This window comes from Tenrec ecaudatus, chromosome 8 (genome assembly GCF_050624435.1).
Source record: "Tenrec ecaudatus isolate mTenEca1 chromosome 8, mTenEca1.hap1, whole genome shotgun sequence".
Classification (NCBI taxonomy): domain Eukaryota; kingdom Metazoa; phylum Chordata; class Mammalia; order Afrosoricida; family Tenrecidae; genus Tenrec; species Tenrec ecaudatus.
In genome coordinates this window covers 143,964,559-143,976,684 of record NC_134537.1, presented here as the reverse complement: position 1 = coordinate 143,976,684, position 12,126 = coordinate 143,964,559, and the positions used below count along the sequence as shown (strand labels likewise).

Genomic DNA, 12,126 nt, shown 5'->3' with positions numbered 1-12,126 from the left:
CAATCCTGCTCCTAGTCTTATTTCTCTAAGGAAGAAAAAAAGCCTCATGATAAAGACTGTTGTTTGCTCACCAGTCAATTCCAACTCCCAGCAACCTCAGGTAACTGAGTAGAAAGAACTGCTCATAGGATTTTCTTCCATCTTCAAATTAATGTAAAAGATGTATACTACAAACTGTTCTCAGCTCTAGCATCCATTCAGCACTTCTGCATCCTTTCTGTAGAGTACAATTTCTAAAGTCTGCCTTTTTGAAGCTTCCACCTACAAACACATGCAGACATGCATGGCATGCAACTGCCCTTTTAGGACACTTAATATTTCCCTAGTTGTCGGGGATGAGAAAACCCAAAAGAAAACAGGATTGACAAGATTTCAAAGATTCTGCTTTGTAAAAAGAGCTAAAATCCTCATAGATGTCATTAAATGTTGGTGTTGTTAAGGAGCCCTGGTGGCACAGCACTTAGGCATTGAGCTGCTAACTGCAAGGTCAGCAGTTTGACACCACCATCCACTCCTGGGGGAAATATGTGGTTTTCGATTCATGTAGAAGAGCTACGAGTTGCAATTGACTCCATGGCAGTGAGTGTGGTTTGTTTTTTTGTTTGCTTAAAGAATGAGCCTAACTAAATATAGTTGGTCGGTTGGTTATTTTTATTTAAGTCAAGGTAACACTTCTCAATATCTATAGCTTATCTAATTAAAAAAAATTAAATGGCATTAAACACACTACATAGTTCACTTCCAAGTGATTTTATCTCCATCATTTTTGTCATCCAATTGCACTACTACCATCCATTGGCAACTTGCATGTGTCAAAGTCTCACTGTTTTCAGTAGTTTTTCAGAAGCAGATGGCCAGGACTTTCTTCTAAGGCATTTCTGGGTAGACTCAAACCACTACATTTTCTCTCAGTCAAGCCTGTTACAAACATTGACACACCCAGTGGGTTATCACCATAAACTATTAAGCTTAAATTTTAATACATGTAAAACTGTAACCCAAATCCTTGAACAATTAATTTTATAACTACAAATAGTCACCAACTAACAACATAGTCTAGTTAAAAACATCAGTGTATCTGGAACACTGCATCTTCCCAGGAGGAAGTGATAGGAAAATGCATGCAGGGGATATGGAAAAAATTCCTGAGTTAAGTGAACACACTTTAAGCATTTTATTATGAGAATATGATGGAAGAGAGCAGTGGGAAAACTGTCCACATGGCAAGAATATAGGGAATCGCTCATAGATAATGAAAAAGGGGAGTTGGCAGATCGGGACTAAATAGATTTTCGAATTACAGCCTAACATGTCACCACTGTGCCACCGACCTCTAAATAGATTTTAAAGAGGAAAGAAATGCTGGAAGAAGGAAAATAATGAGGAAGAGGAAGGCAAAAAGCTGTCAAAATGTTTACAGTAGCAGGCTTAGCTAGACTTTTTTCTAAAGTGAATCAGGGGGCTTTAGTTGCTTCAAAATATGGACTGAGCTCCAACACTCACATGTTTTACTAAAGTCCACAGGCAGATTCAAGATTCAGGAAGGACTATGATGGTATTACCACAAAATACATGAAGAAAAAGAGAAAAGAACTATACAAACAATTCTCACTAATTTCCTGACTAGAAATGCCATCTCCATTCCCAGGGATCCAGAACCTTCCAGAGGTCAAGTTATTATGAAACACTAAAATCATACAAATCATTTTCATCATCACTAAATATTTATGATGTGTATTTTTATGTATTACAATATATCTGTAAATTTATATGTAATATTAGAAGCTCCAGGGGCAAATAAAGATCAAATTTATTTTAAAATTGTTAAGACAATAATGAAATCTAAAAAGAGGAGGTATTTGACTCTTTTCAAATACCAACTTAAAACAAATGTCAGAAAGGAATCCCGTCTGTAATGTATTTATATAGAAAAAAGTTAAATTAAGGAGGCAGTCAAATGCAGTGAATGAGCATTCAATTCAGTTCATTTCGGTTCCATTACCTCTCTCTCTCTAAGTCACCAGTCCACGAGGCCTAAAGCCCACAGCCATCAAGTTAATTCCAACGTAGATCCACCGCACAGAATTGCCGATAGGGCTTCCAAGACTGTACTATTCATGCAAGCAGACTGACACATCTTTCTCCCAAATAGAAGCTGGGGTTTTGAATCACCAATCTTTCGGTTAGCAGCCAAATGATTAACCAGTTTTCAGCCTTTATGTTCAATTTATCGGGGGGAGTTGGGGAGTTTGGGCATAATTTTACTATTACATAGTTATGTTATAATGAGGCCTATTATTTTGTTTTCAGAATGTTGTTTTTAAGGCCCTTATATAAATCTGAATTGGAACCTACTTGACAGCACCTAAGATAACATATATCTACGTAGTTCTCCCAAATAACCCACATACACTGAGCTAAACTCACTTATCGACAGTCTTGTTATTTTCACATTTAAATGAAAAATTCAACTCTTTTGAGCATAACCAACATACATCTGGCAGTCATAAATGCCAAGGGGCAAGGTAAGAATAATACTGACTGTCAACGTGGCTGGGCCATAATTCTCAGTGATTTTACAATTATGTATGCAAGTTGGCAATTATGTAATGATGTAACCATCCTACATTTTGTAGTTTGATCATCCTAATTTTTACATAATACCGATTTTTGCATAATGATCTAGTCTCTAAAACTTAACCATATATATATAAATTTCAAAAAGTTCTCACTGAAAAAGTTCCTTTTCATTTAAGTTCCTTTTCCCATGGAACTTTGTGAAGTCCCCTCATATATATAGTTATGTATTTATACACACACAAAAGATTGGATAAATTTATTTGTTACTATATTACTGGTACAGAATATCTAATTTTAACAAGCTAAAAAGCCAAACTCACTGCCACTGAGTGGATTCCAACTCATAGGACTATCGGGCAGTAGGCCTGCCCCCTTCTTGTTGAGATTCTGAGGCAGGCTGTCAGTCTTTACTAGAACAGACAGCCTCATCCTGCTCCTGCAGAGTGGCTAGAGAATTCCTACCAGTGACCTTGTGGTTAGCAACTCCATCCACAGCCCACTATGTCACCAGGGCTCTTTTTAATAATGTCCCCTAACCCATCATAACTCTAAACACTAGAACAAAAACACAATGAAATAAGCAGGTATTACCTGCATTTATACATTATTACATAATTTCCTTCTCAAAACTTTTCTCCTAGAATGGCTATGAAATAAATTACACCTTAAAACTCCTTCTCATCTTCTTGATCTTCTAGATAGCTGTATTCTTTCTTACTTTAAGTCAAATTACTTTCATTTGTCAAATCGCAAATTTTCTGATTTCATTATTCTGCAAGAAAGATTTAGTGTATTATTTCTAAATTTACTTCTCTCTTCTACCTATAAACAAATCTTTTTAACCCTAAGGTTTAGTTTAAAAGATTATGAAAATAACTCAAAAAGGGTGTTTTCTAAATTTTTTTACTGAGGGGAAAAAGTGCTGATGTCATAATTTTCTTTTTACTGATTTTACGTGAGACTTACATGTTTGCCAGAATCAAATAAAGCCCCCAAGTCACAAATCTACTGGTCCTTTCTGAAACTCAAGAGTTCTGAAAAAACTAGCCTTTCTAGCTTTTAACTGTTTCTCACATGGGCAAAAATATCAATTAATAGCACCCAGAGTTACTAATTTATTATAGGAAATTTGAACCAGTAAACATAGATTCATTTTTCCCATTTGAATTTTGAAGGTACATTCTAATGGCAAACAATAAATAAAACTGCTATTACTTATACCATTTTCAACTAAATAGAACACAAGTTTTAGACTTGACAACCCCTCATTCATACAGTTTACAAAAAAAACAACACAAAACAGAACAAGCAATATGACCCAAATTTGGAGAAGTATGTGTAAACGACTAGATGGTAGTACACCAAACGATAATAGCTACACAGCACAGGTGAGTAATTTTTTATTTGCTTTTTAATATTTGCCTGTAATTTCCCAGAGTGAATATCTACTATTACTACATTGTGGGGGAGGGAGAGGGGTAAACCACATAACAGATAAACAGATAATACAGGTTCATTTAGAAGAGCTCTTCATGTTGTTCGAATATTACTGATAAACTTCTTCATTAAAGATTATGTCCACACTTTCTCACTTCCCAAAACCGAAATGCTGCTGCTGCCGCTGCTGCCTACATGTCCTATTACTTATTCTTCCGCTGCCCCATCAACATTGGAATGAACTTCGCTTTCTCTTAATGTTTCCCTTGTACACACATCCCCGCTTTTAATTTTGCTTGAAACAAGCTAAAATCTCTAGCTAATGATTAATATTCCATTTTAAACGCTACTTCTCTAATTACCAATAAAATAATTCGTAAAAAATTCTTTTGCCCACTAATCACAACTTCGCAAGGCCACCAACCTTTGCAGCTACTATGAAAGCTTGGTAAACTACACGTCCCACCATGCATTGCTGCCTTGTACAGGGCAGGTCTCTACGGAAACAGAAAAAAAAAATTCTACAAGTCCCACCTGTTACTTCGTTTCTAAACACCTCCCGCACTTTCAGCTCCCAACAGCAAACAATAACAAAAGCCTCGTGATTTCCAACGGGCTCGGAGCGCACCGAGGAGCAGGGGCGCGGGCGGCCGGCGGCTCGTCCGCCCGAGCGGGTCAATCCGACCAAGCTCCAGCGCTCCCCTCTTTCCGGAGCTGGGAGCACGCACAAGCCTGCTCCCGGCTGCATCCGATGGGGGGCTCTGGAGCCGCGCAGGGAGAAGAACGGATCACTATGCCAGCCCGACAGCCCTCCCAGGGCCTGGACAGAGGCTAGCACAGCGCGGCGGTGACAATGACCTGACCCTGAGCCACAGCCTCCACACCACCAGACACGCCGCTGATGCTGGAAGACGCCACAGCCCCGCGGCGACCCCTTTCCGCTGAGCGCCTCCATTGCCACAGGGAGCGCGACCTCGACACTAACCGTCGCCCTCTCCGCTCGGCTTTGCGCCCCCTCAGCCGGGTCGCCGAGCCAGCGACCTCCCTTTTTTCCCTTGCGACTGGACGGCAGCAAGGGGACGAAACCCTCCCAGCCTTCCCCCTTGCCGCCTCCCCCTTACCGTCTTGGCGGCCTCCGCCCAGGTCCTGCCCTTCTTCCTACGTCCCTTTTCCCTCATGTCGGGTCTTGAACTGACTGGGAGGCTCCCGTGTCCGGGCTCCGGCCGCCCTCCCTGCCTGCTCTGTCCTGCGCTGCTTTTCCCGCGGTGCCGGGAAAGATAGGAGAAAGGGGAAGTCAGGCCGGTGCAGCAGCCGAGCAGAGGAAGCCGCGGGGGGAGTGCGCGGGGGGGGGGGGGGGTCTATGAGGCGGCCGGTCCTCCTGCTGCCGTTGCCACTGCTACCGCCGCTGCCATATTGGGTTCTTACTGTACAGGCAGCCGCTGCGGTCATGTGACCGCTCCCGCGCGGCCGTCACTACTGTACGCAGCCAGTCGCGCGGACGAGCGCGCGCGCGCCTCCGCCTCCCGCGCAGGGATGCTGTGAGGGAGCCGGCAGGCGGCGGCACCTCGCCACTCCCCGCCCTTCCGGTCTCCGCCTAGTCTCGGGAGCATGCGCGTGAGGGCAGCGGCGTCGCTGCTCTGCGTCGTGCGTGCTGTGCTGACGCCGACTGAGAAAATCCGCCTGCGGAAGCGGAACTGGATCCGTGCGGAAGGTTTATTTGGCGAGTCCCTGCCGCGTGGGAGGCGCCCCGGTGGCTGTGGAGACGTGTGCCTCTGCCCTGAAAGGCTGGCGTTGCTTACTATGATTTTTAATAAACCACGTACGTGTTTTGTTTGGGTTTATCATTTTCGAGTTCATGGTTTTCCGTGCCTTTTTTTACAGATGATCTTTTTGAAGATCTGCAACAATTCTCACTTGCTAACTAACCCCAGTCAACAAAAGTAGTTTGAGTGATTTGCCAAGCCGGTGTGGCCAGGATGTATTGTTAACGTGCCATTAAGTGGATGGATTCCAACCCATATTGACAAGAGCAGAAGAAAGTTCTGACCAGTCTTGTACCATACTGAAAATTCTTACTACTTTTGAACACATTTTGGCAGCCGTCGTGTCAGTTATCTCACAGAGCATGGATCTTTTTTTTTTTTTTACTGTCAAGCAAGATGTACTTCTCTCGAGACGGCCCCTCCCATATAACATGTCCAAAGTAGGTGAGATGAAGTCTCACCATCCTCTGCTAAGGAGCATTCTGGCTGTCCTTTGTCCGACACAGGAGCCCTGGTGGTGTCGTGGTTTCCAGTTGGCCTGCCCACTGCAATGTTAGCAAACACCAGCTGCTCCTCGGAAAGAAGAGAAGGGCTTTCTACTCCGATAAAGAGTTGCAGTCTCAGACACGCACAGAGGCAGTGCTACCTTGTCTAGAGTCACTATGAGTCATCACTTTGATGGCACTGAGTTGGGGTTGGCCTGTGAAGCTATTTCTGGGGAAGAAAAAAACTTGAGAACTTTGTTCCGACAGTTCTACTCTGATTCATTTTGGTGTTGCCACCTGTTGGAAACAACGCCGGGGCAGCTGGTTAAAACCAAACAAAACATCATATTCCCATTTAAGTCGCCCCTTCAAAAGTCGAATGGATGTGGGAGGGTAATCGTAGAATACCAAATGTTTAGTCGACTAGCACTCTGAATTAGCATATGTGGTGAAGAAATGGCCTCTTGAAAACCACCTCCTGGCATGTCATTTACATTGGTAAAAAAGAAACACATGCTTTGCTATTGTATGAGCCCCAATAAATTGTTTTAAAAAAAAGAAGTATCTATAATAAACTAGCTTATATCATAGGTTCGGATGGGCTCAACGGCAGTCCATCCATTGTTAGATGGAATTTGTGTTATCTGAGATGGGACACAAGCAAGTCAGAGCACATTAGAAGGTTGTCCAGGCCCATGTCATGGCCCACTTCGGTACAGGCACCTCTCCTTCCGCTCATACTATGGCTTCCTGTTGAGCCTGGGAACAGTTCATATGACCAGCTGACTGAGGAAGAGAAAATTTGAGCATGGTTCATACATGGGTCAGCATAGTATGTAGGTGTGAAGTTCTTTTGTAGACTTTTGCCTTGAACCTTTGGAAAAATAGCTTAAGAGAACCCCCCACCCCTATACCCTGAGAAGTTAGTTACCTTTGGCCTAGTTTTCAGCTGTAGGAGACGGCTTGTTTGTATTATCCAGGATGACCGACATTTCCTTGGCAAGTTGTAAATAACTTATCTATGCCCATGGCCTGCCCAGTGATTCAGATGCACCTTGCAGGGATTGGTCAATATAATATGCAAATGAAGTGACCATAGCCTAGGAAGTAAATGAAGTATCTGTAGCCTACTAAGATGAAGTTTGTCAGTTAGTTCCCAGGGTGGGAAGACATGGCTTGAAATGAAGAGTATTTGCTTATAGACTGTCTTGAGCACCTTATGACAGTTCCAAAGACAGAGTTTAGAATCAGTCAGTTGATGCCCTGGGGCAGTGTCCTTGCAGTCTCACAAGTTGTCTTCCCTAGTATGTGGCTTAGGAATCAGGGCAGCGACCTTTCAGTCTGTAAGCTTCACACAGTAACTAGTTCTTTTACCAGCATAACACACAGTCTGAACCAAACAGTCTTTTCACCAATTTATTCCAATGAGCATTCATACATATCAATAGCAAGTTAAGAAAAACAGGCAAGACTTAGCAGCAAGAGCGAGTTCTGTTCTGTTACAGCAGTCAAGAAGCTCTACTCTTTGGGGCTGTGTTAGTCTGGGTACTTTAGAGAAACAAAACCACAGAAATTCATTTTTATGAGAGCGTTTTATATAAAGGTTAAGTGCACATCAAGAAAACATCCCAACCCAGTGCTGCCCAAACCCACAAGTCCAACATTAATCCCTATGTCTGACACCAATCCACAAAGTCCTCCTCCATCTCACAAAACACACCCAATGATGCTGACTGCAGGAGGAAAGCCGAATCAGTGAGTGTGTAAGCATCTCAGTGCTGGTGGGATCTCCACACGGCTGTTCCAGCACCCAGGGCTGCATCGGGGTAGCTCCATGTGGCTTCTCCTCAGGGATGTCTTGCAGGAAGTGAGCCTTGCCAGCTGAAGCAGGAAACTGGCTAAGGCAGCTGCACCCTGGTCCAACCATCACAAAGCAAGAGACTGGAGAACTAGAAAGGTGAGGCTCACTGAGTCATTTGTCCTTCTGTCATTCAATTAACCCCATACATGTTTATCAGCCAGATTGGCACAATAAACTACCTCATGGGCGTTTAACTAGATTTTTATACAATTTAAGGAGGGGTGTAGCTATTGGTTTGGTCATGGTCTTCAACACGATCAGGGGTGCAACCTTGGATTCTGGCCAGTTTGCATTTTGTTGTTGATTTCTTTATTCTCCGTGGCCTTGGGTCAGCCTTTTTATTGCCCATGGTGACTCCATTTTGTATGCTCTATTCACAGATAAAAGCAGAAGAAATTAAAAAGAGAGATGAAATCAAGACAGAGGGCCAGGAGATCCTACAAGGACGGTCACACTGAAGGAAGAACTGGTCATGGGACCCTGTGGCAGGATTCCTGGTGACACCATCGAGGCTGAAGGCAGAGAACCTGTCCTGATGGGGCCACGAGGGAGCTCACCTGCAGAGTCTTTGAGAGGAGTCATGTCCTCGGTGATCAGCTGTTAACTATGATGCCAACTTGTACCCAGTTGCCTTTTCTTTTTTTCTTTTTTTTAAACAATTTATTAGGGGCTCATACAACTCTTATCACAGTCCATACATATACATACATCAATTGTTTAAAGCACATCTGTACATTCTTTGCCCTAATCATTTTCTTTTTTTTCCTCCTCTTTTCTTTTTTTATATTTTATTAGGGACTCGTACAACTCTTATCACAATCCATACATATACATACATCAATTGTACAAAGCACATCCATACATTCCCTGCCCCAATCATTCCCAAAGCATTTGCTCTCCACTTAAGCCCCCTGCATCAGGTCCTCTTTTTTTTTCCCCCTCCCTCCCCGCTCCCCACTCCCTCATGTGCCCTTGGTAATTTATACATCGTTATTTTGTCATATCTTGCCCTATCTGGAGTCTCCCTTTCCCCCCTTCTCTGCCGTCCATCTCCCAGGGAGGAGGTCATATGTGGATCCCTGCAATCAGTTCCCCCTTTCCAACCCACTCACCCTCCACTCTCCCAGCATCGCCCTCACACCCTTGGTCCTGAAGGTATCATCCACCCTGGATTCCCTGTACCTCCAGCCCTCATATGTACCAGTGTACAACCTCTGCCCTATCCAGCCCTGCAAGGTAGAATTCAGATCATGGTAGTTGGGGGGAGGAAGCATCCAGGATCTGGGGGAAAGCTGTGTTCTTCATCGGTACTACCTCGCACCTAATTAACCCATCTACTCTCCTAAACCCCTCTATGAGGGGATCTCCATTGGCCGACACTTGGGCCTTGGGTTTCCACTCTGAACTTCCCCCTTCATTCAATATGGTATATACACACACACACACACACACATATATATATACACACATATATATATACATACAACACATATATACATGCATATAACTTTTTTTTTGCATGATGCCTTATACCTGGTCCCTTTGGCACCTCGTGATCGCACTGGCCAGTGTGCTTCTTCCATGTGGGCTTTTTTGCTTCTGAGCTAGATGGCCGCTTGTTCACCTTTAAGCCTTTAAGACCCCAGACACTATCTCTTTTGATAGCCGGGCACCATCAGCTTTCGTCACCACATTTGCTTATGCACCCATTTGTCTTCAGCGATCCTATCATGGAGGTGTGCAGTCAATTATATGATTTTTTGTTCTTTGATGCCTGATAACTGATCCCTTCGGGACCACTCAATCACACAGGCCGGTGTGTTCTTCCATGTGGACTTCGTTGCTTCTGAGCTAGATAGCCGCTTGTTTATCTTCAAGCCTTTAAGACCCCAGTCACTATCTCTTTTGATAGCCGGGCACCATCAGCTTTCTTCACCACATTTACTTGTTCATCCGCTTTGGCTTCAGCAGTTGTGCTGGGAGAGTGAGCATCATAGAGTTCCAATTTAATAAAAGAAAGTATTCATGCATTGAGGGAGTGTTTGAGTAGAGGCCCAAGTTCCTTCCACCACCTTAATACTTAACCTATAAATATAGACACATAGATTGATTTCCCCATCCTCCTATATGTATTTGCATGTACATGTCTTTGTCTAGACCTCCATAAATGCCCTTGACTTTCCTCCTGCCCTACTACCATGCTTTGTCATCACCTGGGCTAGAGTATACCTCTTCTCTACGCAACCTTACCCTTGATCATTCCCCACCAGGTCTGCCACTCCCCCCTCTCTACCATCCCAGTTGCCTTTTCAATGAGCCACTTAATTGTAACAGTTCTTCAGTGTTGTGGGACCTTGCAGCCAACTACAGAAACCCAATGGGGGAGAGGAGAGTGCTGAGGGGGAGGAAAAGGTCAATACCAAGGGTGAAGTGATACAACAGCTTGGAAAGTACGGAAAGCTGGAATATATTTCACCTCCTCCTCATAGGAATTGGCTTGCACAGATCTTATATTTGAAGTTGTTTTGACAATGTAGACACTGAAAAAAAGGAGCACGGCTGCATTATGTTTGACTCAAGACAGATGAAATTCTCACAAAAGACAGACTTTCAGACAATAGATTACTCACTTAGTATGAAAAATGAAATGGCGCAAGGTCATAATTAAAACAGACTCGTGGTTAGTGAAGAATGGCTGTACCCAGTGGTTGGAGGGATGGGGGGAGGAGAGGTCTGTCAAGAATGTAAGAGAAGAAATAAGGATCTGGACCACAGGAATGTGGATGGACATATGGACCCAAAACGTGAAGATCTTTATACCCTATGGGAATACTCACTGGACACGAGCTCCCATAGAAGAAGCATTAAGCAAATAAGTAGAAATGACTTAGTCGATGTCAACAAGCCAACTATCATTGGGCACTCCAGTGCTTACACGATTCACCCAAGGACAAAGAGGCAAATATGACAGGAATGGAGGCTCTGAATTAGAGCAAGAGTGTGCCTTCCACTCAACAAGGCTGATCTACCTGCTGTTGCTACTGAATTCCCAGCCTGCCAGCAAAAAGACAAACGTTGAACCTCTGATTTGACACCATCTTTCAAGAGAACCAATCAGTCATTTTGTGGCAAATTAACTGCTCCCTTAGAAGGGATAGCTGTTTATGTTGCCTGGAAAAAACATGAAAGTTAGACATGGGTTTACCTTTCCTGCCCATAAAACTTCTTCTAGCACCTGTTTTTCAGGGCCCACAGAGCATTCAGCTGCTGACATGATATCATACAGAACAGTGAGTCCAAACAAGGGGGCCATTTGAAACAAAGGAGATGTGGCACAGGATGATAGAAGCCTCTGGTCACACAAGCTACTTTTCTTTTTTCTTTTTAATCATTTTATTAGGGGCTCATACAACTCTTATCACAATCCATACATATATCAATTGTGTAAAGCACATTTGTACATTCGTTGCCCTCATCATTCTCAAAACCTTTCCTCTCCTCTTGAGCCCCTGGCATCAGGTCCTCATTTTTGCCCCTCCCTCTCCACTTCCCCCTCCCTCATGAGCCCTTGATAATTTATAAATTATTATTTTGTCATATCTTGCTCTATCCCACATCTCCCTTCACCCACTTTTCTGTTGTCCATCCCCCAGAGAGTAGGTCACATGTAGATCCTGAAAATCAGTCCCCCCTTTCCAACCCACCCTCCCTGTGCCCTCCCAGTATCGCCACTCACACCACTGGTCCTGAGGGGATCATCTGCCCTGGATCACAAAAGCTATGTTTCTTCCCGGATCTAGCAATTCAAACTTCTCACTTGCAACAGGCTTTAAAAGCAACAACAACAACAACTGTGGGCCTATTTAGGTTGCAATGTTGCAGGCAGAGCTGACAGGCCAGCTGAAGACAATGTTCAAGGGACAGGCGAGATGTCTGTCAGTTTGTTGGGGACTGTGGTGGCTCGTGTGTTGCTGTGATTCTGAGCACTATGTCACTAGTC

The 12,126-nt window shown here is 43.7% G+C and overlaps 1 protein-coding gene across 2 annotated transcripts in view; it reads right to left on the bottom strand.

Annotated features, from left to right (window-relative positions):
- Positions 1-5,371, bottom strand: part of ASXL2 (ASXL transcriptional regulator 2) — a 133,275-nt gene extending 127,904 nt beyond the window's left edge. Inside the window, exon 1 of one of the 2 annotated variants that reach the window (XM_075557006.1) lies at positions 5,139-5,371. Coding sequence is in view for 1 of the 2 variants with exons in the window: in XM_075557008.1 (XP_075413123.1) it covers positions 5,139-5,195 (57 nt within the window). In the remaining variant the exon portion in view is untranslated. The remainder of the gene's footprint in view (positions 1-5,138) is intronic. The other variant, XM_075557008.1, reaches the window with a different exon arrangement.
- Positions 5,372-12,126: the final 6,755 nt, after the last annotated feature.